Source organism: Pseudopodoces humilis, chromosome 4 (assembly GCF_049639895.1).
Source record: "Pseudopodoces humilis isolate 2021_Gansu_Grassland_sample_001 chromosome 4, ASM4963989v1, whole genome shotgun sequence".
Lineage (NCBI taxonomy): Eukaryota > Metazoa > Chordata > Aves > Passeriformes > Paridae > Pseudopodoces > Pseudopodoces humilis.
This window is the reverse complement of record NC_142203.1, coordinates 45,491,060-45,518,070: the sequence shown is the minus strand read 5'-3', so window position 1 is coordinate 45,518,070 and position 27,011 is coordinate 45,491,060. Positions and strand designations below refer to the sequence as shown.

The 27,011-nt window shown below is 34.6% G+C and overlaps 1 protein-coding gene across 3 annotated transcripts in view; it reads left to right on the top strand.

Annotated features, from left to right (window-relative positions):
- The window catches only part of CCDC171 (coiled-coil domain containing 171), a 165,497-nt gene that overhangs the window by 80,873 nt on the left and 57,613 nt on the right, over positions 1-27,011 (top strand). For 2 of the 3 annotated variants that reach the window (XM_088054189.1, XM_088054188.1), the window contains exons 22-23: positions 14,583-14,728; positions 17,334-17,388. In XM_088054189.1, the coding sequence (XP_087910315.1) occupies positions 14,583-14,728; positions 17,334-17,388 (201 nt within the window). Of the gene's footprint in view, positions 1-6,483; positions 7,110-14,582; positions 14,729-17,333; positions 17,389-27,011 lie in introns of those variants that run through there. The other variant, XM_088054190.1, reaches the window with a different exon arrangement.

Sequence of the window (27,011 nt, the reverse complement as noted above, 5' to 3'; positions counted from 1 at the left end):
GAGCATGTATTTGTATATATATCAAAATTTGTATATGTGTCAAAAAAGGAGACAAGAACAGTTGTGGTAACATGTCAACACATGTTAATGATCTAGTGTTCCTTCATTTTTTTAGTCATGTAGATACAATTTTACAATGCATGCATCCTAAATCATCATTTCACCTTTCACTTTTTATCATTGTTTTTACAGTTCTAAACCTGTGTTAAATAAGTACATTTGAAATTCAAGTGGCAGTCTAATATAATGCTTTGATACCATGGAGTAAAAGTGCTTCTTAAATTTTGAGCTCTATATGTTTTGGTATTTAAAATTCAAGTAAAAGTCTCTTTCTCTCCCACAGTTAACCATAACCCAATCTTGCTCATACCTTTATTCACAACAGGAAGAAATGGTCCCTGCCTTTGCCTTGGCATCTTAATTGACAGACCTTTTTTCTTTAGCTTAATTAGGTTTTCTGACTTAAAAAAATTGTTTTTGTGGGGCTTTTTTGTAGCTCTCATTTTGCAGTACAGTGAAACAATCTCAGCTTTGTAGTAATCAACTTAGCCCTTGTAAAACAGTGTTCTTACAACTGCATAGGTTTTTAAGCACCTAAGTAAGACAGAAAAAAAGAAAAGAAATTTTACTGTTGTACTGTAAAAATAAAATAGAAAAAATTACTCCATTTTCATCTTAAGGTACAAAATAATATTACTTGCATAGACTTAAGTGTATATAAAAATTTGGTGAGTGTGGTGGCATACAAGTAAGGTCAGATAGAATAGAGTGGAAAATGGAGTGAAAAAATAGACATGCTTTGAATTCTTTATTCGTAATTTTTAAACAGGTAAGAAGAAGAAAATTAAAATATTAGATACTTCCATTTTTGATAGCTTATTTTTAAACTTATTCACAGTTCAACAGCAATCAGTAAGAAGATATTTTAGTATTCATGTACTTTCATAAAGTAGGCTTATTAAAGGAGTAATACTTAATTTCTTAGCTTTATCAGTTCAGATTTTAATCCTGTATATTTTTATCTTCTTAGTGGCATATACCATAGAGACATCCAAAGTAGCCAATTAAGTTCAAGGTCAGCTGGAACTAAGCTACTCTTTAACACCACTTCTTTTTATTAGATGAGGTGAATCATTTGCTCTGATTCCTCATTCTTTGAAGAGAAACTTTTACACAAATGCTAAACAGGTGTCAATAACAGACGTATTTTTAAGTCCTGATACCAGCTGGTCTAATCAAGTAAAGTGTTTTTGTTTCCTATTGATATGCACAGTCTATATATTTACTTCCTTTTAGGTATGTTAGTGCATGTAATAAAAATAGCATATTTTTAAGGTTCTATTTATGGAATAAATTCTATAAATTGTTAATTAATAGCTCCAGTGCAATAGATGTTAAATCATATTACTTGATACCAAAATGCCTCAACAAAACAATACGTGTTTTAGAAGAAGGTACCCTAAATTTTGGGTTTGTTTAATCTGCTGAGTTTAGTGAAGCTGCCATTAATTTATGACAGAATAAGTGAGAAAAAAAATCTCATCCAAATGCTTTGATAACACTCACATAAAGATGTTTTCTGGTGGGAGGATTTGGAGTGTTTATTTTCAATACCTATGTCATTCAAATCATACAGACATATTCTCTGTCCAGAGTATCCTTCACCAGACAGACATATCTGAATTCATTAGATTCAGATGAAGATTGGGATTTATCTGTTTCTTAGAGGTGGATGTTCTCCCTCAGCAGGCTCTCAGTTCTTGGGTGAATTTGAGGTGAAGGTGAACACATTTTTCTTCTTTTCATGACTTTTCCTCTTCATATATTTATAGTTGTATATTTTTTCTGAAAGACCATTTCAAATATTTACAATTTCTTTTACTAATACCACTTTTACTAATACCACAGCACATACTTTGTGAGTGGGTTTTACACTTACTTCTAACAATGCTGCAGTATTCTAACTTGGAGAAAGGTTAAAAGACTTCATTTACATGAGGAAGATCAAGTGATTTTCATGCTTCTCAGATAGATTGCAGTAACAGTAAGAACAGAAGAGTTTGAGATCTTTTTCCTCTGACATCTTAAGTTGAAAATATTGCTAGAATTTGGATGCACTGAGGGATACTGTTGATTCTAAAAATTTGTTTGTCTCTTTGTCAAGAAACTGCATTTCTGTGCATTGCCCAATTAAATGTAAGGCTGTTCCTTAAAGAAAGCAGTATAGCTGATTAGTGCTAGGATCTAACTTAACAGAGAATTTATATTAATGAAGTTTAGCATGTTAAAGAGAAGCAAACTCCCTTCTGAGGAAGTTAGAAACTAAAATTCATAATTCTTCAATTAAATGGGGGGGGTTGTTGTTTTTTCTTTTTTTTATAGTTTCCATACTGTCTATGTTCTGAACACCTAAATAACTTATAAAGTAGGTAAGGACGGATTAGTATTGTCATCTGCTCTGTTCTTAGTTGAAAGAGGAATGTGATTTTTAGTACAATAAATTGCAGGTTTAAGAGATTTGTCAGGTATTTCAATTTGTGTTAACTGTTTGTAAAATAAGTAGGACTGTTCATTCTGCTCTATTACATAACTTCCACTACAGCTAACTTCTTAGTCTTCAAAGATTTAGGTTAACTAGAAGCTTCTCATAAAGCTGATCCTTTGTGCTTTTTTTTTTGTAGATTGCAATGCATTGTATATGGAATTTAGGTTTATGGAAAGGGATAGTCTTCCTTCTAGCAGCTGCTGTCTTTACATAATAGGAAGACACATAGATAGTGTGTGAGCTAGACCTGAGAGTTCTTTTTTGCAAAAGAAAAACCTAGATAAAGTCTGCATTCTGTTATTATTAGTGAATTTGTATTTCAGATTTCTGAACTTAAACTTCACTTTAAATTTCACCCTTCTGTGGTTTGTCCAGGGAGTTAGATTAATTGAATTGGAGTTGAGTTGGGAAAGACACACAATGACCATCAAAGTCCAATTCCTGGCCCTGCATGGGACCATCTTTGAGTCATCCCATGTGCCTGAGAGCACTATCTGAACACTTCTTGAGCTCTGTCAGGCTTCTGCTGTGACCTTGGGGAGCTGTTCTGGTGCCCAACAGCCCTCTGAGTGAAGAACTTGTTCCTAGACAGGTTGTTAAATCTGTGTATTTCATTTGTTCTGTGCCTAGAACATTCATCAGTATTAGCATTAGTCTGGAGAGACTGAAGTCAGTACATGGCTTTTAGACTTCTTTTTGTGCTGTAGTCATCAATGAAGCAGCTGAGCAACTGTCAACCAAGTTGTTTAAGGTCTGCCTTAACTTTTCTGAGTCAAGCTTTCTGGAAAATGTTTAAGTCATGACCAGAATTGGAGGAAGAATAAAGTTAAAATTTGTGATTATGAACTCATTATATGTTTGTGTTAATATGAAGGTCAGTGCAACAATGGAAAATATTGTAGTACACGTCATGCAACCATAATTTAGTTGGAAGTTCTTATTTTGAAAGGGTACCATCATTATTGTTGTATTTCTGTTTCATTTCTCTGCATTTCCTCTTTTGTCTAGTTTTACAAATTGAATGTAATAGTTAATTTTTGAGCAATGTTAAGGTTTTACATTGGAATTTGAACATGTTTTTACACCAGCTGTACATTTTATTTTCCTAAATTATTATATTACTGTATTTTATTGTTGGTATTAAAAATATTATTTAGGTATATTATTTACTATCTTTGTATAGTAAGAAAATGATAAAATTATATCCAAATTGCTGCTACTTTACATTGGAAGAAGAATGAAATTAATTGGCAATTTATTACATTTGCGTTCAATCTAATCAGATTTAAACATTATTTATCTAACAAATATGAAAAAGCATCCCTAAGTAAGAAAAAAATAATGTTTTATTTTTAGCTTGCTGAAGAGTTTAAGATAACTCTGAGAAAATGCTCTCACCATTCAATCAATTTGTATGTAACTTACACACTGAGATATAACACGGAAATAAGTCATGATTATGTAACATCACTTTAGTTAATCTTTGAGAGCTAATTATGACTAGGAGTTAAGTTCGAGGTAAGAATAGGTTTACCCTTCTCCCAGAAATTATGGAATAAGTTTGTTCAAGCTAGTCTGATTCAGTAGTCTCATTTCAACAGTCACTTTATGAGTCATGCGCTTAGCTGCCCTTCTGGTGGTTTGTGGAAGAAGGCAAGTAACCAAGACAGACAGACTGGTGCCTAGGGATAATGAAATTGTGGAAACAAGAGTCCACAAATTTGGACTGCAAGTTACATCTCGACAGATGGCTGAGACCTTGGGATTTTTGGTCCAATATGACCAACTGGTGCACAGTGAAATCCAGAGTGCTCTACTGTTAATAGTGTGGTAACATTGCTTATTTCAGGGAATACTTTTGATCCTGAGTCTGTTTGCTGCACTATAGTATTAAAAAGAAGATAGATCTAACATTCTGTCAAAGTTTAGATAAAGAGAAAAGATAACTTTAACAAAGTAATTGCATGAACCAGCACATTTTTAGTCTTTTAAAAATAGCTTCCAATGTTTTCTGGGTGTACCATTTGTAGGAACTATTCGCTTCCCCCTTGGGGAAAGGAGAGAATAAATGGAACAATATCAGGATCTAAAAGCTTAATGGTTTTATTTCTGCATTGTAATTATACTAATAAATACCTCTGTCCATGACCTTGGAATTTATAGTGCAGTGAGAAAGATTTATTGACAAGTAATTTGGAAGAAAAATGGGATTATTGTGTAATTACAGCATGTGGTTATTAAGCATATGTACTTACATAACATTTATCCCTGTTATTTCAAGACCTTCAACTATCTTTCAGTTTTCCCTCAAAAATACTGAAAGGCTTCTTGGTAAATCCAGTGCCTGGGAGATCTTTGTTATATTATTGGATCAACTACAAAGTAATTGTGTTACCTTGAGATGTGCAGAGGGAATCAATAGATCTTTAAAACAGCATGTGATTTTTTTAAAGAAGGTGTTCTATACCCTATTTTTCCTGGTAGTATAGATACCAATGTGTAGGACTTTCGACTGTACACCTTAGTCATGTTTTCCCATGTTCTCCCTTTCTCTTTGTGTGCAGCTAATTCTGCAAATAACTTTATATCTTCTTGTCAAACCAGAAGTAAAATCTTTCAAATAGCTATTGAAATATAATTAAACTGTTGGAATATAATTAAGTATCTTATCTAACTGGCATAAGACTAAAACAAGAGATGCATTCCTTTGCACCTGTATTCCCTTGGCTGCATGCTATGACAGCAGCCGGGTCTATCCTTCATATAATTTGATCTTCTAATTTAATTTGACACTCCATTAAGTATGCAATGATTTTCAAGGGGAAGGTTTTTCAAAATTTATACCAATTTAAGCTTCCAAAATCTGTACCTACGCTGTCCTCTATTACAGTATGGAAGCTCTTCAAGATTATAGCAGGGCAGCAAACTCAAAACAGAAGTTATATTTTATTCTGCATAATTTATTATGTTGTCTTTTACAATATGTATTTATAAAAAATCCAGTGAGGTTCTTGTTGTTGCATTTTTTTTTACTTTTCAGTTAAAAAGCTTTAAAGTGTTTCCAGTTCATTCTTGTTAAAGTGAAAGCACCTTAAGTGCTGTTGTATTTTGGGGTTTTTGTTAGTGTTTTGTTTTGTTTGTCTATCAACTTTTCAATAAGAAATTGAGTGATTTTAGAGTTACTATATTAAGATACTCAATTCTAAGTAGGAGTCCCAGTATTTCATTTATAAATACTACTTCATTTTTATACAGGAAAATTTCTCAGGTGTGAGAATGAAGAAATAAGTGTTCTTAGAAAAAGTTAATCATAATTTATTAAAATAATTGGTTGTGTGGTATCACCTAGTGATAGGCATATTTGTAACTGTCATTTCTGTGGGTGAGTGAAGTAGGTAACTTTCCAAATTTTGTACCATCATGGTACAATTTTGTCTTGGAGTTAGGAAATATACCAAACGAGACAAATAATAATTCAGTTTTACAGTTGCAGTGATTTATCACTGCCACTGTTTAACTACCCTGTTTCAGGATCATGTATTTTCAGGGAAACTTATTCTTTGTTTAAGCTTTGTGTTCTTGTATGGTACTTGGTATGACTCAAAGCATATCCAGAAGGAAGTGAGGCATCAAATCAATATGTCTTTATAGCACTTTGATCTCCTTACTGAATATTGGGATGTAATATATCTTTGATGCTTTGTCAATAGAATGATTTAAAAGTTGCCTTTTATGTAAGTTATGTTTTGTTTTACTGTATCTGGTTTTTTCTGCTAAGGTGACTCCTCTTCAGTTTTTAATGAACGGAAGGATTAGGGTGACCTGTGTTGAAGAATAGACCTTTTAATATAAAATTACATATTTATCAATTCTTTCTTATTTTACTGAGGTTTAGAAAGTAACAGGGATAATCACGTATGTGTGTTTTCTCCCTGCAGGTACATCATGCAGGATGTGGCTGGCCTGATATTCAAATAAAATATTCATGCACTAAATAATATTTGGGGCTCTGTAAAAACACACATACCTTGCATGTATGGTTTGGTCAGAACTCTTCTGAAGGGGAATGCAGTATCTGAATATAAACTCTATAAAGTGATAAATCTTGTGAAGCCCACATTAATGTTAGTGTCATGCTAAAAAAAAGAGATTTGTCTAATTAAGTAATTAAAGAAAATCAAAAACTCTTTATGAAGAAAGATGAAACCTTTGTGTGGCACTAATTGACATTCTTGGCATTGCCCTAACTCCTCAATGTGACGGCTCATATTAATGCACTTTTATCTGGTGGAATTGTGCAGCAGCCTCTTCCAATAAAGTGCTGCAGAACAACCTGCAGCAGTAAAAAAACTTAGTTGGTGTCACCAATATATTGAGGTTATGGACAGTATATTTTTGTAGTCAGAACTGAACCTGAAGTTCTATTTAGAAATTTCCTTGAAACTGTTCTGAAGACTCCTAGTCCTCCCATTTTTTGAAAAGGTGTCTGGAGAGAAGACAGAGACAGGGTACCATAATATTTGTTTCTCAAATTTAGTTCTGAAGTAGAATGCTGTGTCATTTACCCTGACTCAGATGACTTTTGTCTGTGTCAAGATGTCCCTTAACTTCAGATTGTATTCCTTGTTAAATAAACAATGGAAATTAAATTGTGGTTATTTACTTTGTAAATAAATTGTTGTCATTGTTAATATTTTATTGTTATTTCTTCTATTTCCTGAATTGTTTTAACTGACTGTTACCATTCAGAAATATTCTGAGAAAATTTCTGATACAAATCTAATGGAAGAGTATTTATTGAGAACTTAAAATAGTCTCTTCCAGGGCTTAGAAATATCACTGGTATTGCAAGATCATTGAGACCAGTAGGACATGATCAGAGAGAGATGGTTTGAGGCTAAAATGAAGTGCAAGAAATTGGTGCAGTATGTTGTGTCCTCACAGATACAGAACTAAATATTTTTATGTATGTATATATGATAGATTATCACTTTTAAAATGAAGATGAAGTCTAAGTGGTAGTTGTGTTTTTATCTTGCATAGTGTGTGCTAATGTGCACAAGTAGATAATGTGTAGCAAAATTAACAGTATTGCAGAAAACAGTGCTACAAAACAGCATCAGATTTCACTTGTAATATTAGTGCCTCATTTACAGGTACATGGCAGTTATGAAAAGTCATATTTTGTAATGGAATCCAAGTGTAAACCATCTTTTTGAAACCTTGGAACTGTACCAGCTATAAGGCTGAGAGTCTCCCAGGGTAAAAAGTGTAACAGTGAAAACCCCCAAGATTAATCCTTTTTTGGTGTCTCTTAAGTAGCTGATTTAAAGGCATGACACTGCCAAAGCACAGAAAATCTACTACATATGCAGGGCTGTGTCTTTTCTGCTCTGTGACTGCAAAGGGCTAAATGTTGTGGTGGGAAAGAAATTTATGTTTCTAAGGAGAAAAAAGCATCAGTCCTGAGGTAGTGTGTCAGAAATTGAATAAGGAGTGAATGATCATGTACTCATTCCACCATGCATGTGATTCCAAAAATTCTCACTTCAAGGATTATTCTTAAAACTCAATGTAATAAAGCCTGAGTTTTTATAAAATTGTATTTGTTCTATTAAGTGGTATAATCCCTCTCTGCAGTAATACCAACATAATTTACTTAGTTTAAAACATGATTAAAATTTCTAAATTATAATGTGTATATATTTTATAATGTATTTTATCACTTTCCAAAACACAGTTTAAAAGGAGGCCTCAGTTATTCTCTGTTTGGATTAGTGTATATCTGAAAGACCCGGTGCATCTTCTTATTCAAAAGGGTCTCCCTCAACAGTCCATGAGGATCTAGGCTATGTGTGGGCAGTTTATATTTTGTAATCACTTTAAAAGTTTTGTTTAGTTTTACTTTGAAGCTGAATGAGCATATGATCTGTCCTCTGGAAGAGATTTTGTGTGAAATGAATCAGAAAAAGCTACTGTGTTTAAATTACTGTGTTTAAAGTCTTTTAATTCACAATAACTTTAAAACATAACTCAGTGACTTCACAAAGCATATTCAGTCATATTTTGCTAAACATCTTGAGCTAATGCAGTTGAAAAATAGATTCCTTTCTTATTGATCTGAATAGATTTTCTATTGAGAAATGTTTGCACTACAGCAAAGAGATATTAAACGTAGCTGTAAATCTTTGAGGCACTGTAATCCAGCCTGAATCACTGCAGGTGAGATGTTTGAGGTACCTAAACTTACTTGGATGTCTAAGGGTTATGTTTCTGTCAATAAATGAACTGTTTCACATACGTAGGTAATGAATATAATTTGTTTTCATGACATGAGTGCCTCAAATTTCAAGTGACTTTTGTAAGAAAAATCTCATGCAAAATGTAAATGTGTGCATTTTCCCTACCCCATCTATTGAATGACTCTCAAATAAAATTTCATTTAAATGTTTCTTAATATGCGAGCTCTAGATCTTGTACTGTAGCCATGTATCACAATTGTTTTTAGAACTACATGTATTGTCATTTAACTCATAATAATCTTTAGATGTTTGCTTGACATTTTTGGTACTGATTTGAATAAATCATAGTTTGTACTCCAGTATTATGAGGGTTTTCCATATAAAACAATCACAAACAATTGTATTTGACATTGTGTTAGAAATGTGGAAATACGCCTACAAGTATCTTATTCAAAAGTATTTTCTTGGTTTTTTATTAAAATGATTGTGCTGGTTAATATTTGTTTTGCTTAGTAGACCCACTCATGCTCTGTGACCTCCTTACACAAGGCTGTAACAAAGACATGAAGAGCATTTTGCAACTTGTTAGATACACTGAGATCTATAAACTATTCTTAACTGCTTCCATGCTGTATCATATACTTCAGAAAAAAAGTCATAAGGTATGTTCTTTCTCTCAGTGCCAGTGTATGAAAAGATTGCTGTTGTCAGGATGAAGGTCCCATGGCAAAGAGGTTAAAAAAAATCACTGTTTTTTTCTGCAATGCAGATACATCTCATTCAAGTGTCCTTTTGAGCACTCATATATTTTTTTCCTAGCAAAATTTAAAGGGCATAGGAAAGAATTTGTTATTGAAGGGATGTCATGGGTGGTCAGCCTCAGTTCTCCTTTGCAAGAGCAGATCAGCCACATGGAGTTCATTTTAAACTGTTTCAAGACACTACTGCAGACATTGTGAAACACACAGTGAATCCAGAAATAGTGTCTTGATAGTTTCTACTTGAGAAGTGTCAGTCCATCTTATTTCTTGACATAGGTCTCAATGTACTTCTTAGATGTGTTAGATTTTTTTTAAGTATTGATGAGAAGTCTCAGTTACGAATTTTTTTTTCACAGAACCCTTTTTCCCTAAGATTTTTAATCCACTGTCTTGGTAGAAGAAGCATAATTTTTATTTCTTTTTGATAAATAAAGATTCTTTTCAAAAAACATCCTGTGGAATTTCAGCTGTACAGTTTGAGCTGATGTACTTGGTTTGCATTGCAGTGGTGCACACTAAAAATACAGTAAACATTAAATATTAATGTAGCTTGCTGTACCTGTTGGATTTGAACCAATTGAAACTGCAGATTTCTCTGCTACTTGTAGACTTCTGATGGAGCACTCAGAGATCATGTTTGCCAACAAGGATAATGGGATATGTGTTTAAACTGGGGAAGGAATGGATGCTGGCTTACGTTTCTATACTCCTTTGCACTGTGAAATCTTATTAGTTGTGGGTGTAGGACAGTTTTCAGAATGTATTTTTAAAATGCAATATTCTGCATCTAAATAGAGAATATACATATAAAACTTCATCTGAAAGAGAAAATCTTCAATTTCACAAATTAGTTCATTATACACATACAGCAGTGTATTTGCATATTTTGTACTGCTGTGTTGTGTCTATGCAATTTAAATCTAATTTACTAAGCAGTTTGATCTAGCCTTAGTTGATCTTGGAAAATACAGTCTCAGTATAAATGTGTCACATATGCTTTGCATGAATTTAAACTGTGACTGTCATTGTTCATTGAAAGTGATTGTCCATCTGTTATCTTTTGAATAGCATCCTCTTTATGTGTAAAGAATGAAAATATTAAACTTGGATTTCTTTTTGTAATGGATTTTGAATAAAAAGATTCCTCACTGCAAAACCTAAACTTGTTAAAGGAAGCTTGTGGAAGGACCAAACCAACAGACAGCCAATGAGATTTTTCCTCTGTGCTATCAGTTGCTTGCTGTTCTCTCCAACAAATGTCTTTTCATGCTTAATTTGTGAGGGAAAAAAGGTCTAAATCTAAATGCCTCTTAAGGAAACTCCTTCTGAAGATTCTGATGAAAACAACTGATGAAATCATGAAAACTAAAATCATGAAAACATGAGATTTTGGACTGGAGAGGAAGGAACGTAGTGATGTCTGAATTAGCACCCAAATGCCTAAAAATCTGAGAAAGATAGATAACTGGCATTTTATAGAATGTTAATAAAGTGGAGTTTAGCTTCTAAGTTGTTTCAGAATCACTTGTATTTGAAAGTGAAAGCTCAGCATCTTCACAGAACTATGTGCAAACATACTAGGTTTTTAAAACCTTCATTCTTCTTATCATAGTTAGCCTCAACTTTCTAACGGTTGTAATTGTCCACAGAAAACATTTCAAGATAAATGCATTATCAGGTTTTGAAATTTTCTTATTTTTGTAAATACTAAGACCTGGGGGGCAAAATAAGGGCTATACTGTGGATTAAGTGAAATATCTCAAGGCTGTGCTTTTCTGATAACTGAACCTGAAGTGACCTTTCTCAGACACAATTACAGAGCTGTATGTTTTTCCTTTAATTTCATCAGGGGTTTAATTAGTATACAAATAAAACTTCCCTTATCTTCCTTTCTACCTAATTGGCTTGTCTTTGCTTATATATGAAGAATGTGAAAATGGGCTGTAATTAGGGTGACCGTGTTAACCTTTTTTTCTCAAATGTACTGTTGCCTAAAGGCCTCAAAGCCTAAAACCAGTGCTTTGGATTATTGCTTTGCAATCACTATGGGTCTCCCATAGGTTTTCTCATGAGCAGAAGGGCTTTGGGTGCTGCAGGTTCCCACTGCTTAACGGGATCTTCATTCTTCTCCCCACTAAATGTTTATTGATTATCTCACTGCTCCACACTCAGCCTCCAACAACTTAATATCAGGTGACAGTCAGGAGAGTTCTCCAAGTAATTAGAGTGGAGCATTGAGGGAACAATTAGGAGCAGAGTTATTAAACTTGATTTATCCTATTCTCTCCTGAACACTTTCTTGGATATCAGAACATCACACTTTCACAATCTACCCTAGCTGAGAAATTAGTGGCTAACCTGCTGCTTATCATTGTTGCCTTGCTGCCTTGAGGCACACCCTCTTGGTTTCAGTCACTCAGCTGGAAATATTAGAGTCCATAAAGTTTATCAAGGGTTTTAATTAGATCAATCTGAAGAAGAAAAAAAAAAAAAAGAGGCTTACCAGCCATTATTTTATAGTACACCACACTGTATTTGAACATTGCCAAGGCTTGACTTTAACCCACAGTAGCTAGAAGCTTCAAATAATTGCTGAAAGTGCTTTGGAGTGCTAAAATCAGTTTCCATTTTGCTTAGATATTGCAATATTACTAGTAGACAAAGACTGAATCCTTTAGAGATTTCTGTAAATAATGGGGTTCTTTTTGAACATAATAGAGCAGCTCTTCAGTGAGATACTTGATTTAACCATTTATATATTGCTTCATCAACAGCTAGTGTGGATTGCTGAGCATGCCCCTTAAAAAAGTTAGGCCCTGCTATTGCCTCATTAATAAGCATGTGCTTGCAATGAGCAACCTAGATGAGTTAGCAACTGACAGAAGATTTTGACTGGTGGGTCTTTTCTCTCTTTGTGGTCAGTAATGAAAGATTTTTGTGGGAGCCAAAAACTCTTCAACCCCTGCAGATGGATAGCTATAATAAAAATGAAATAAATATGCATAATGTTCCTATTATCCTGTCTTTCTCTACTCTTTCGGACTGCTAGTATATTGGGGGAAAAATCCATTCAACAGCATTACATCAAAAATTTCTTGCATCAAAATACTAGCAGAAACTACTTAAAACCAGGTTTTTCAATCAGGTGGGAAACTGTGTTGGATCAAACATTGCTAACAGAGACTTTGTTCTGTGTTTAAGTGTAGTCCGTTTGTCAAAGGTGGGAATATGGGCGGGGGGGGTTACTTGACTTGGTTTTCAGAACTCTTCCCTCAATGTTGAAAGCAAACAGTAAACACAATAATAGGAAGAAAATAATGTTCTTTGTTTTTGAATTAGAGATGGATCCTTTTATCCATGCTAACCCACATTAAAAATAAAATTTTTGAAAATCTGGTAATTCACAAAGTCTTCTGTTTAGACAGGGCTTTGATAGCTGCCAGTGGCTTTAGGGTAGATTTTTTGAAAGAGAGACTTCTGGTTTTGAATATCCTTGTGCAGAAGATGGATGCTATCTGTGTGTTCATATTTTCTTAGGGAAAGTATAGCAGTTGTTTATTGAAAATAAGAACATAAGAGTCAAAATAGAATTATTCAACCTGCAGTCATTTGAACAAGAATAGTACTAACATTTCTGGGTTTAGAGTTTCTTAAATAGACTTATTTTTTTTTCTTACAGTTGTGATTAATTTCAGCCTAGATTTTGTAAATTCCTGAACAAGAGTTCAAGTAATGGTGCTGTACCTTCAAAATACTCCACCATTGAAGTAACTGGTTGCCTTTTCTCTTTAGAAATGTTAGAAGATTATGCCAGTCCACAGATCACAGTTTATTTTGCAGACCTATGCAGGCCTATGCTGTAGATTGCTCTTTTATAGAAATTCATATGCTTTTTGAAGTGCCTCTGACCCTTAAGCAGGTCTGAAACTTCTTCAGATTAGCTGAGTTTTCAGCACCCTCCAAATTTTTATCAGCATTTTCTATATACTGTTCTTCATACTTATCCACAGCATAGTACATCTCTGTGTTCCACAGTCCAGGGCAAGTACACATTTGTACAAATAAATATTATGCAGGGCATTCTTAGAATTTAAGCAGAAAATGTATGCATAAATTTTGAAAAACAGGTATGCAAGAGCTCAGTGTTGCAATTATGAAGCTTTCTCTTCTGTATTCTAGAATCTATCAGGAAATATGCTATGTGTAAAAGAATGTTTATAACCACCTATTATAATTTCTTTCTAAAAAGGCAATTAACAGCTGTAAGTAAAATGTAACATGTAAAAAATTATGAAATCAAATTATTAATACTCCAGCCTATAAATGTATTGTTTTATCTGAGCAGAAAGGAGTAGCAACCAGCCAGATTCTGTATTAATTAGTCCTGTGTGCTATTTTTCATCTGTTGGATTAATCTGAATTGATTAAAGCATGTTGTGTTAATTCTAAGCCAGAGAGAAATGTTTTAAAAATACACATGTTATTTTGCATATTGGGAAACTAATGTTAAAATAGTGAAAGTGCCATAAAATAGATTGTACTTGATGCACTAACAGAGAATATGAGATTATTCACTCTACTGAAATTTCTGAACAGTGCAGAATATTTAAATAAATGCCTCTGTGGTTATTCCTTTTCTTTGTGAATTCTTTTCTTTAATGTTTATTTTAAATTAAGTTTTGAGAATATTCTGTGTTCTTTAAAGCTGTTCTCTTGATTATTTTCTTCATGTTTAGATCTGGTATTTGTAAGTATAGTAATTATAGCATTGTCTATGTCCATGCTTGATCAAAAAATAATTTTATTTTATAAATATATTTGTACATAGTCAATACACTAAAAACTGGGGGTTTCTGAGTTGTAATTTTTTTTTTGAGGTAATGTTTTTGCTCGAGGATTCATAAAACCTTAGTATGCAATGGTCCAAATCTACTACACAGTCAGTCTGTTTTCCACTTTGTTTAATAGCCTATGGCATAAACTGAAGTTAATTATTTGGGCTGACAAGTAACTCTGCTTTCTGTCTGCTTGCAGAGTCTCTCCGAGGCAACGGTGGAGCTGAGAAGAAGAGATCGATTTCTGCGTCAGCAAAATAGACTTCTTACCCAGCTGGAGCAGGACAAGCGTCGACTGAGTGAGAGCATCCGTGAAACAGAGAGTGCCCTCTGCGTGGCAGCGAAGTGAGCACTGGGACCTTGGGGAGATCACTTAAAACGGACAAAAGATCAATTCTTACTTTCATGCACGGGGTTTTAGCCTTGGCTAATGTAATGCTAGAAAACAAAAGTACATCTGCCTCTCTTTGAAATTCAGTGATAGTCTTCAAAAAAAAAACCTGTTAGTTCAAGATACTACATGTTATGTTTTCTGTAGTTATCCCATAACAGTGCTACAAATACTTGGTCCAAAATGCATAAGTATTTTGTCTGCCAATTACCTTACTGATTTGACAACATCTCTTTGGTAGATCCTTCACATTCTGTTTGTTTAAGAAATGATTGTTCTAAAGGGGCTGAAATCAATTTTGGACCTAGACTTATCTGTGGAATAGTATAGATATTTCTGCTGATTTCAGAGAGTTTTAGATTTGATGTAAGCCCCATGCCTTTTTTTACTATAACTTGAAGAGTGGAAGGAAATGTTCAGGGACCATTTTTGAAAGTATTGGTAGTCAAAAGCTGTTCCATTGACTTGAATGAGATTATTACTAACCTCTTAGAGTTATATAGTCAGATAAAATTATAAATCCTTTCAGACTTTGTTATCTATTACTGCTACAGTAGTATGCACTTTGAATAATATTGGTCCATGGCCAAGATTTAAAAAAAGTTCAATTTAAAATTAAAATTTCTCATTATACCTGTGGTAGATTTGACATCTGTAGAACAATAGCTTAGAAGCTTTAAGGGGCTTATGTACTAGCAAAATAATGTAATTAGTATAGTTATCAGTGATATGTTTAACAAGCTAATTAGAATGACAAACATTATTTGGTATAAGTGCATCAAAGCAGATTATGACCCAAAGAAGGATTTTTTTCTCAAAAGCCTTTTCATTTTCACCCTGCCCCAACCTATTTTATGCACTTCAGTAAGGATCATTCACTATGGCCATTCTTATATTCAGAAAATGTTTTTTAAATGTGAAAACTCCAAACCAGTCATGGTTCTATCAGTTCTTCATGAAAGTGCAAGTGTTGTTTCTTCCTTTGGAACATGTAAGGAAAGTAGGCAAATAGACTCTGGTCCTACCCAGAAACTCTAATTTTAATTTCCATTCCATGACCTAAGTGATTGTAGACAGTGCATGGGTGTCTTTCAACTTCTTTCCCAAATTTTTGTAGAGCTGTAAAAGACAGCTAAATATCTAGCTTCTGCTGAGAAGGAGATTTTCTGCCTTGATTTTCTGGTAGTGGTAGCTAGCAGTTCTTTCCACTTTTCTTCTGAGTAAGAAGCCGTATTAATAAAAGTGTCTGAAACAGTGAACCTGACAAAAACACAGTAGTCTTTCTGGTAATTTCTCTGTGTTGTGGTTTAAACCCAGACAGCAACCAAGAACTCTGTCAGTCTAATCCAAAGAAAGGTGAGATCCTGAAAAAAGAAAAGTCTATGTGGCTTTATTAGGAATGTAAAAGCCAATTCTACTCTTCTGGCCACATTCCTGTATTTTCTGTTGAGATAGTATGAATCAAGAAATGAGGGCAGATGTCATTCCATGGGGAAGAATGCCATGATTTTGACTGGAGAAAAAGAGGCCGAGGGAAGACCTTATTGCTCTCTATAGCTAACTGAAAGGAGGTTGTAGTGAAGTGGGGCTTGGTCTGTTCTCCCAAGTAACAAGTAATAGGACAAGAGGAAATGGCCTCAGGTTGTACCAAGAGAGGTTTACATTGGATATTAGGAAAAGATTGTCTCCTGAAAGAGTTGTCAAGCATTGGGACAGGCTGTCCAGGGAAGTTGTAGAGTCTGGAGGTATTTAAAAGATGTGTAGATGTGGCCCTTGGGAACACGGTTTAGTGGTGGGCTGGGCAGTGCTAAGATAATGGTGGGACTCAGTGACCTTATGGGTGTTTTCCAGTCTAAATCATACTGATTCTCTGGATTCTGGTTTAGGTATTCTGAAAGCTCAAACAAAATAAACACATAGCTGGCAAAATAAGAGACAGTCCTGGAATATTGAGGTATATTAGCTTTTCGACCATGGAATCCGTTTGACTTCCTGTGGTGTTTTGTTGGTCATGCTGTCTTTTCTCCTTAGTCATACAGTATTATGTAACTTCAATTCTATTTCTATCAATCATGAATTGAGGCCAAGGTTTTTCATGACAGCATAGCTGATGAGAGCTGTCTTTCTTACTGAAGCCCTAATCTACAAAAGGTCATTAGAGAATACTCACTTTTGTAAGGATATGATTCTTGGCTGGACTTATTTTGGAAATGTATGAGAATGTATTCTCTTCCTGCTAGAAGACTCCATTCCACATGCCTTTTACACCTAAAACTCTCCAAGAACACAACTGTTTTTCATTAATATGCTGACAATAACAGCTAGTTTAATTGCTAGTCTACAATAGAAACAAATTTCATATGGAAATACACCAAATAGTGGTACATGAAGTATTTTTTAAGGTTTGCATTGTGGATATAAAAAGGAGAGACAAAACCATAATAATTTGAATTATCAACAATTATTTGAAAATACATGATAGTTAAAAAGCAGAAAATTAATTTCTAAATCAGGTGAGGTTCAGTTCTATGATCTACCTTTTTTTTTCTTTTGTAATAGAGACATAGACTTGATCATTAGTCATATGAAAGCTGTGGAAGACACTCTTCATAAGGTAAGAATTTTAAAATGATTCCTCTGATTTGTATTTCTAGACTTATCGAAGTTTTACCACTGCTTTTGCTCAGGGAAGGAGTAGAAATTTTAAGGTGTTTATTTCCACCTTCAACTTCTTTTATCCTAAAAATACTAATCATTTTTAGTGAAATAAAATACAATTTTGTAGTGCACAAACTTCTTACTTCTTACTACAAAGCTTACTACAAAATCCACTTGCCTTCCCTTAATCACTGTAAGCAGTATTTCTGGTTACCAAGTGAAGACTGTTAAACATCCAAAGAGCTGACAATTTCTATGGAGTTAAGTCTGTGCCATTAAGTCAGAGGTCTTTTGGTGATGTCACATACATGGTGGCCATAAAACATATGGGTTTGTGCATGCTTGTTGTGTTTCACAGCTGCAGGATCACCTCCAGAGAAGCTACAGTTACCAGGAACCAGCATGGGACACAAATGAGACGGGCTTCTGTTCATGAAACCATTTATTCAGCATGGGAATAAACTCAGATCCAGAGACAGAGAGCCCTGAGTGGAGGCAGGGTGATGGGTTTTGAGGGACAGAACCAGGGTGGAGTTCAGGGTCAGGGACCACTAGGAACACAGCAAGGGAGAAACCCCAGGGGCTCAAACCCAACCAGAACTCCTGGGCTGACACCCCATGAGGGCTCTGGGGTGGGGCAGCTCTTCCAGGGCTCACAGGGTCCAGCTCCCAAAGCAGAAGTTCAGAATTCACACCAGCCAAGTTTACAGACACGCCTCTCACTTCAACAATGCTGATCTGAAACTGAATCTCTGCCTCCCTGGGCTGGGGCACCTCACACATGCTACTTTAATATTTGATACATGATAAAACATAAGGAAAAGACAGTAAGTTCTAACCTGTAGTCAGAAACTTCCATGATATTTTTAGGATTTTTTTAAAATTGTGTAATAACCTTAAGTAGTCTCTTTGACTTGCACAATTTTGCCCTGGTATAACATTATTTTAAAGTCCAACAAAGCTTTAATATTAATTATTTAGTCAAAAGGACTGTTTTTAACTGTAGCTCTAGTTGTTGATTTTTTATAACTGTTTTTTAGTCTAGAGAAACACAGAGCAAAATAAGTGTTTTTATTACCTTGGAGTGTTAATTTCCCTTATCACATCTTGAATTCACAGCAACATGGGAATCTATTCTTCATTTTAGTTTCTGTGTTCACCAAAACTAATTTAATTTTCAGATACTTTTTTTCAAGTTTCTCTTTCCTTTAATGTTCAAGAAAGTGACAGAACCTAAAACTGTGTGTTTTAGTTGCAGCAAACTCTGCTGGTAGAGACTGTCTTGCTTTTTGTCCTCACCTTTTTCATACTGGCTTCTTTTAAGCTTAAAAATTTATGTCACGCAGAAAGTGTTGTGTTTTTGCAGCAAGAGATACATGTAATGTCCTTGGCATTCAGAATTTATTGTTTTGGATTGCAAGGTTATATTTTGGTTTTAAAAGCAATGCCATTATATGCACAAGGATTGAAGTGTTTGGGGAAAGGCTGTAGAGAAGGTCACATGCTTAGTACTGATTAACCCAATGCAGTGAATTAATTGAGCAACAGCCATCTTTTGTTTGAAAATTTTAGTTACCATATTGCTTCTTAATTCTTGATGTACGTAGTTTTTAGGCCCACATAGAACGTTAATGAGTAGCAAAACAATTTATCCTTTCTGGTTTGTCAACCTAAAGAATGAGGAAAACATAATTAGAAATGTCAGGATGCTTCTTTCAGCAGGAACTAAAAAAATTGATTGTAAATAATTCAAAATTTGACATACTATTTCTCCTAGAAGAACAAAAGGAAATTATTGATTCTGTTTGGGAAGTATCTGAAATGTAAACCCTACATCATAATGGTAACTAATTACCTAGCATTAGTAAACATGGCTTATGTGTAAACTATAAAGTTTACACTGTTGTTCTGAAAAGGTTTCCTACACAGTAAAAAAATCAGAACATGAAGAATTACATACTAGTAAAGGAACCACAAGCTGTTTTTTCTCCACTAGAAATTCTGGGAATTACTTTTGTTTTAAGTAAAGAAATCAAAAGAAAATGGGTAAAGTTCAGAATCAACTGAAGTTGGACAAGTACTACTATTAACTGCAGCTTTACTTAGTGGAGTTGGAAATTTAAGGTTTCAGTATTTCTGTGTTGATGTATTAATGAGCAAATATCCACAAAATTCCACTACATCACTTCAGGATCTCTATTATTAATGCATAATGCTAAATTTTTACCTATAGATCTCAGAGGGATTTTACAGACATCCTTAGTAATCTTAGTTAGACTCAGGATAAGGCAGTATACTCTGATCCATTAAAGTGGCCTCATTCCTCTCCATATTCTATCCCTACAAGAATTCCAGAAGTCAGCAATGTACACACTAGATCATCTGCCTTTGGGTATACCAAGGTGTAACATTCAGCAAACAAATGTAAGAGAAATCAGAGCCAAGGGAAACAATTTTTGTGCATGCTTCTAATATACCACTAGACCAGGGATCATTCACACCCCTTTCTGCCCCTCACTGTGACCGACATCCAGTATCATACGTCTGACTTTGCCAAAAAGGGCTTGGGCATGCTTGTGCCCAGAATGATTCTTTCAAGACTACTGCAGAGATACCTTTTTAATCTTTATGAATATTTATGAAGCATAACTGTTAAAGAACTTGAGCACTGGATATGCTAAGACAGAAAATATTTTTAGCAACTAGTTTCATGTCCTTCATAAATTACAAGATGTTCTTTAGAAGGTTATTTTTTGTTTTACCCTGGGTCTTGTTGCATTAGCTACCTTTATCCTACTCCTGGAGATGAATTATTTCCACAAAGGTTCCTGATAAAATAAGAGATCTTTCTTCATCTTATACCATCTAAATACTATGGACAAATATCTAAATGCAAAGTGGATGTTTTAACAAATTAAAACATCAAAACAGAGCATCACCAAGAACAAACAGAGACCTCAAGAGGATTGTGGTTTGGTTCAGTTTTATTCTCAAAATACTGAAGATTACTAAAAGGTAATAGCAAAATTATAACAAAAATAAATAAAATTTTACTGAAAGAAAGAGGAAAGGAAATTCCATCTACTTGAAGTTCAAACATAAAGAATTTTCTTTAAAAGTCTTCTAATAAAAAGAAAAATAATTTAAGAACATGTCTTATTTTAAAGGCAGTCCTTTTTTTGTGTATGAAAAGTAAGTTATTTTTGTTATAAATAAACCCTTGTTATGCTTGCTGATAAACTGCATTCCATTATTAATTTTTTCTTTATTTCTTAATATTCTGGTTGTATAAACAGATCTATAAATTTTCTATAACTAGATTCTTTAACATGTGTTGTTAACCATCTAGTAGTTATGGCAATAATTCCAAGGTTGTGGGTTCAATCCCTGTATGGGCCAGTCTTTTAAGAGCAGACTTCATGATCTTTGTGGGTCCTTTCCAGCTCAGAATATTCTATGATCCTGTAATCCCATCAGAGGAAGAAATAATTTTACACTATCTCTGCTAAAATCTTCAGCCTTCCGCTTGTGTTGCTACTCAGTTTGAGTGCTTTTTTTGGGTTAGCCTTGGCCAGCAGCCAGATGCCCACCAAGATTCTCTGTCAGTCCTCCTCAAGAGGACAAAGGGACAAAACAGGATGAGAAAGCTCATGTGTTGAGATCTAGACAGACATTGCATAGTAGTTATTGTCACATGTCAAACAGCTAACTTGGGAAAATTATTTTGGTTTATTTTTTGAAGTTGATTTGAAGAGTTAGAAACAATTAAAAAATTAGCATTAACCTGCCTTTTAATCTTAGCTTCACTTTTGATCGCTCTGCTCATGCGATGAGGCACAGGGGTTTGCAGTCAGTCCACAGCAACTCCTCTCTGCTGCTTCTACCTCCTCATGCTGTTTCTTGCATCACTGTGGGTCCTCCATGTGGGCTGCCATCTTTCAAGAATATCTGCTTCAGCATGGACTCTCCATGGACTCCCATTCCTTTGGGAACTATCCTGAAGGATTTCCTGGACCTGCTCTGGCATGGGATCCTTCATGGAATATGGTGTGGATATATGTTCTAGCATATTCCTCTGTGCTATAAGGAAATACCTAATCCAGTGCCTTAAGTGTTTCTGCCCCACTTCTTCTCTGACTTTGATATTCAGTCTTTTTCTTCCCTCCTTGTCTCCCTGTGTGGTGGGTTTTTCTCACTCCTAAATTCATTTTCACAAAGGGGCTGCCAGCAGGGCTGTGGGGCTTATCTGTGACCTGTGGTGGGTCTGGAACCAGAGGTGTCTGGAACCAACTTTGTCATGCACTCACATGTCCTCACAGAGGCTGCACCTGGTACACTGCTACAGCTGCCTCCTTTTCAGCCTGCCTGAATTCCTTTTCTCTCTTTAGCCTGTGCTACACACCACCATGGGAAGTCATTCTAGTGAGCCAACCTTCACAGCAACAGAAAACTGTTTCTCCTTGTACTCTTGACTATCAAAATCTTGACAAGCTTAGTCTATCATAGTTCTCAGCCTGTCCTTGCTGCTTAGGGTTTGGCTGTTTTAGCATGTTAATACAATACAATGTTCTCTTTATTTTTCCCAATACCACCTAACAACCTACTCATTCTGACACTTTGGGGACACGTCAGGGATAAAAACAGCTACCCAGTATGCTCCTTTCCTTCTGGCACTTGGTCAGAAGAATTACTCTTTGTCCATTTCTGTAATGCACTTAATTTCTGCTGATTGAAAGGTTCATATGCTAGCTAGCTAGCAGAACAACTTCCATGCAGACCTGTCAGCAGTCATGCCTTGAATTCCTTCCACTATTGTGTTTCATTGCCTCACTGCCACCCCTGTTGCCTCCTCTGAAATGCCCCTAAACTGTCTGTTTATAAGATCTGGTCCTATGATTCTATCGGTTGAAATAAAAATATGAACGCTAATCCATCCAGCTATATATTTGTGGATACACAAAGGCAGAACTACCTTTCTTTGTCTAATTTAATGGTTTGAGTTTTTATAATACAGCACATATAATACAGTTTTATAATACAGTTGGAGATGGAGTGGGGCCATTGAATACTTGAGAATTAGTAAGGTTTTAGCAGTAGATTGTTATTTCTAATGTGGTCCATAGCAATCAAATGCTTTTCCTTATGATGACAGTTTTATGGCCTGCAAGGAATTAATTTACTATAGGTTTAAGTCCATATACAAGTGACTACATCCGTAAAAACGCTCAGTGTAAGTGTCAATAATTGTTAGTTGCAGCAAGGAGACCACAAATTGATCAGGTCCTGGAAGAAGAGAACACTTATGAGACTTAAGTTAGCTGTCTCAGTCAGACTCCAGTAGATATGACCTGACACATTCAGGTATACTGATAAGCCACATTTCTCTCAGTTAACTGGGACCTATAGTCCATCCTATTATTTAGTTATATCAGTAATGATTTAAAAGCCCTTGTTTTAGTGATCTAAATTTTTTTCCTAACCTAATGAAACTCCCAAGATGGCTTTTCTGTGTGTTAGACACATAATAGTAAGAGTGAAGCCTACTTGTGTGTGTGCTCAAAATCTGTCCATCACTGTGGTCCTGGGTTGTTCTCAACTGGCCCTATGACAAGTCTATTGAAACAGTGAGTATGTGTACATGCAAAAAAATCACAAAGAAAACCCAGTTGTTAAAATTCTAAATACCTCCTGTAGGAAGTTTACAATAGGAAATCAGCTATTATTTCTCTGTGTTAAGAAAAAAAATGCAGTCAAAATACTTATTTTTCTCCTCTTCCATCTCAAATGAATGCTTCTTAATTTCAGTGTTTGATGAATGACTTTTGTTTCCCCTCCTAGCAATCTGACTTTCTTGATCCGTGTTCCTAAAGATCGGTTGTGCAGGACATACAGGTGTTAGCACAGCTGGCTTGCTGATGACAACTCTGTCCATATAGCTGTCTAGTGTGTCATCACTCATATTGTTCAGTGTCATTCTGACCTAGCCAAGCTAAAAATGGTACTCCAGCTCAAGAGGGATTTAAAAACCTTCACAAAGTAAAGATAAGACATTGCCGAATGTCATATCCATGTGCTTAACTGTTTCGGTTTGGACATATCTAAATAATTAATTTCAGGATGCATTTGCCTTTATCTTTTGGTTTTCCTTGTTGGTATTAGGATGATTTTTTGGTTTTATTTGTGGGGGATTGTTTGCTTGTTTTGGTTGGTTGAGGTGAAGTTTTTATTGAATTTTTAGGTTTTTTTAAGGCTGAATACTTGAGTATAGTTTGCCTTGAGTAAGGAGAAATCATTGGAGAATTGTGGAATTATTAAATTAATTAACTGTTATTTTCTCCAGACACAGGTTCCTTTTCAGCCCAAGGTCACTGAAATCTTTTCATAGGGGGTGTATTCTAGTGCCCATCTTGCTGCTCATAGAAGCTTAGTTGCTGTGGTCAACATTTGCAAAAAAACAACTCTGGATCAAATGAACATCTTATTCAACAGACCATGTAGTGTGTGTACGTAGTAATGTAAGAAAGCTTGAATTTATCTTATAGGTAAATCTGGGGTGGTACTCTGCTCTGAAAATTAATTTCCATAATCTTGATTAGTCTTGAAGGGGGGAAAAAAAAAAGCCAAAAAAAAAGCCAAGCACATCAAACCCAAAACATCAGTTTTATGAGATATGTCTCCTTACACAAACACTGTTATAAAGTAATTAATGCTTTCCTAGAAACCACCTGTGAAATGGCTTGTTTTGTAATTAAATACAGATTTGTATGTCAGTAATCAGAAAGGATAGTCACTGAATCAGTTTGCTAATACAGAAATTTTCAGTAGTTATTCTATTGAGGTAAATATTCGGTATATCTAATTGTGGTAATGTATGGCCACCTACACTAAGGTATGCCAAAATGCTATTTAAACCTCCACTATCAACAGAAGTCAGACCCTTGAATTTGTATTTCTTCTTTTGATGAAGGAACGTGCAATGATCTGATGGCTTTTAATGACTACTCAAACCTAACTGTGATGGCCACATAAAAGATACCCATCCAATTGTTTCCCTTTCCCACCTGTATGACATTCTTGTTTAAGCAAAATACATTGTAATTTGGTGTAGTTTGGTTTTCACCCCTCTCAGGGGAAAAAAAAAGCTTTGGTGGGGTGTTTTTGCAGCTCAATTGACTAATTTGGTTCCAAATACCATTTGTCACCTCATTTTCTCTCTAATTGTGTCTATAATTCTCCAGTTTTTAGGTGGTTGATTATAAGTGCCTTCAGTTTAAGATACAGTCTTGTCACAGGCAGTCTCTTTACTTCTGGAGTGCTAAAATCATTGATTGTTGAAACATCCTGATAGAAAATATTGTATCTTAAATTATACAGGCCCTCATTCAGTAAGATGAATATATACTTTTTGTAGTAATTTCCTTACTTTCAGAGCAGACTCAGACTGGTGTTAAGAGCAACCAATATTAACAAATTGACTATGATCTAACAGGGTGCTGTGGGATGTACTTCTTTGGATATTCTTGTGTCAAATCTTGCAGCAAATCATTTGGGGTCTGTATTCCCTTAAATGAATAACACTTAGGTTGATCACTAGAGATCCCAAAGTATATGTATATAGAAATTCATTATACAGAGAATGTATAATGAGGAAAAGAATCTGTATCAGCAACTTGAAGAACTACTGCTATCAAAACTATTCAGTATTATTATTGTTGGTGCAACTTCCTTCCTGTATATTCACATGTATTTTTAATATAGAGTAAGAAAACTTTTAACAATTCATACTAAACATGAGAAAAATAGGAAGTGTTCTTGAAGGTTTAATTCTCTCCAACAATGTATATAATTTTTTTATTATTCTTCTTAGTTCTATGATCATTTGTACAACACTACAACAAAGACTTGCCTTCTTAAAGCAGCTACTATGTAACTTATTTCTGGTAAAATGCTTCCCATGGCAAAGGACTGTGTCCAGTAAATGAGTGTATTCTTAATCTGTGTAATATGGCCCCCAGTGTACATGCTGCCATGGAGGTATTGACACTATGAACCTGAATCAGCCACATACTTGCAAGACTGTGGGTAAGACTAAGATTTATGTTCAAACTGCTTTCTTCTACTTAAAAAGTTCTAAACTAATTTTTTGTCTATTGTATGTCACACATGCAGAACACATAGCAGTGTGGTAGAAACCATTTTGCTCTTTTAGAATGATTTCTGTCTTTGCAGCTTCTGTTATATAAGCAATATGGTCATCTCAAGGACAAACAAATTGAAGCACTCTTTTCAATTCACTTCTCATCAAATCTTGTTCTGTTCTTTAAATTGCAGGTGATAAGCTATTTAAAATGAGTAGGAAATTAAATAAAAATAAGCCCAAAAATAAGTATTTTTTTAGTATAGGGTTGGTGAACTTTGAACTTACAAAGTGTTCTTGCATATAGCTTACATTGTGAAGTTTATATATATAAATAATTTTATAATTTTTTTCACCATAAGAAAGCATTTCATTAGGAACAAAATAAAGATTAAAATCTCAGGTTTGTTGTACCAGTCAAATAGCAACTGGGAAAAGTCATTAGGAAGGGCTGAGCACATTCTAATACCATTTACAACTTGCTAGTGTTTAGTACCATACCTCTATTGGCATAACTGGATATACCACATCAAACTGTGCTTAGAAAAACCAAAGTGAGAGCTGGAGTGGACTGCAGACAAAACTATTATTAACTTGAGCAGCAGAAAATTTTAAAGTTCATTTTTGGACATGCAGAATTAGCCCATCAAATTCTAGACCTTGGTTCAGTCAATAACGTAACTTCAGTTTATTATTCAGTTTCAGCTTTGATCTGAATTAATGAGTACTTTATTGATTTTAAATTGAGTGGCTATAGTGTTGTCTTCTTTGTTGCTCTCCTAATTAATTAAAAAGTTAAACACTGTCATAAGTCACTCTTCTCCTTTACTTTAAAATGCTATGAGTATTGTAGAAGAGTGTGGATCCATTTGTGATTTTGCCTGTTTTCAGGCAAATACTATCTGTTTTCAGATAGTATTTATGTATGTCTAAACTAAAAGAAAAATCTAATGATCGTATTTAGAAACATGCTGTCATGATAATTTACTCTGTATAAAATCATTCTTGTAACTTTTCACAGTCTCAGCTAAAATTATGTTTACCAAAATCAGAAATGGCCAAAACCACTAACATTGGATAAATATAAATTTATATAATTTTTCTCTATATTAATTTTAGAGCATAGGGAAGTGAAACTGGTTTTAGACATTTTTGATCATTGCAATAAGCCTGATTAGATGATTAGGTGTTTTAGATTTGAACATAAAGCTCTCTAGCCTCAGGAGACCTTTCAGACAAAATTTAGATTTCATATAGAGGGAAAAAAATGTCATTAAATACAAAAAATCTCTGAAAATTGTATTTTAAAGCTTATTTGCATAAGATGGTTCTTCTGTCTGTTGAGCTTCCAAAAAAACTCTCTTTTAAAAAGGAAATTAAATCATCCATTTTACCATTGCCTCGTAGTTCTGTAATGCAAGTTTGTATGTGCATATTGTTTT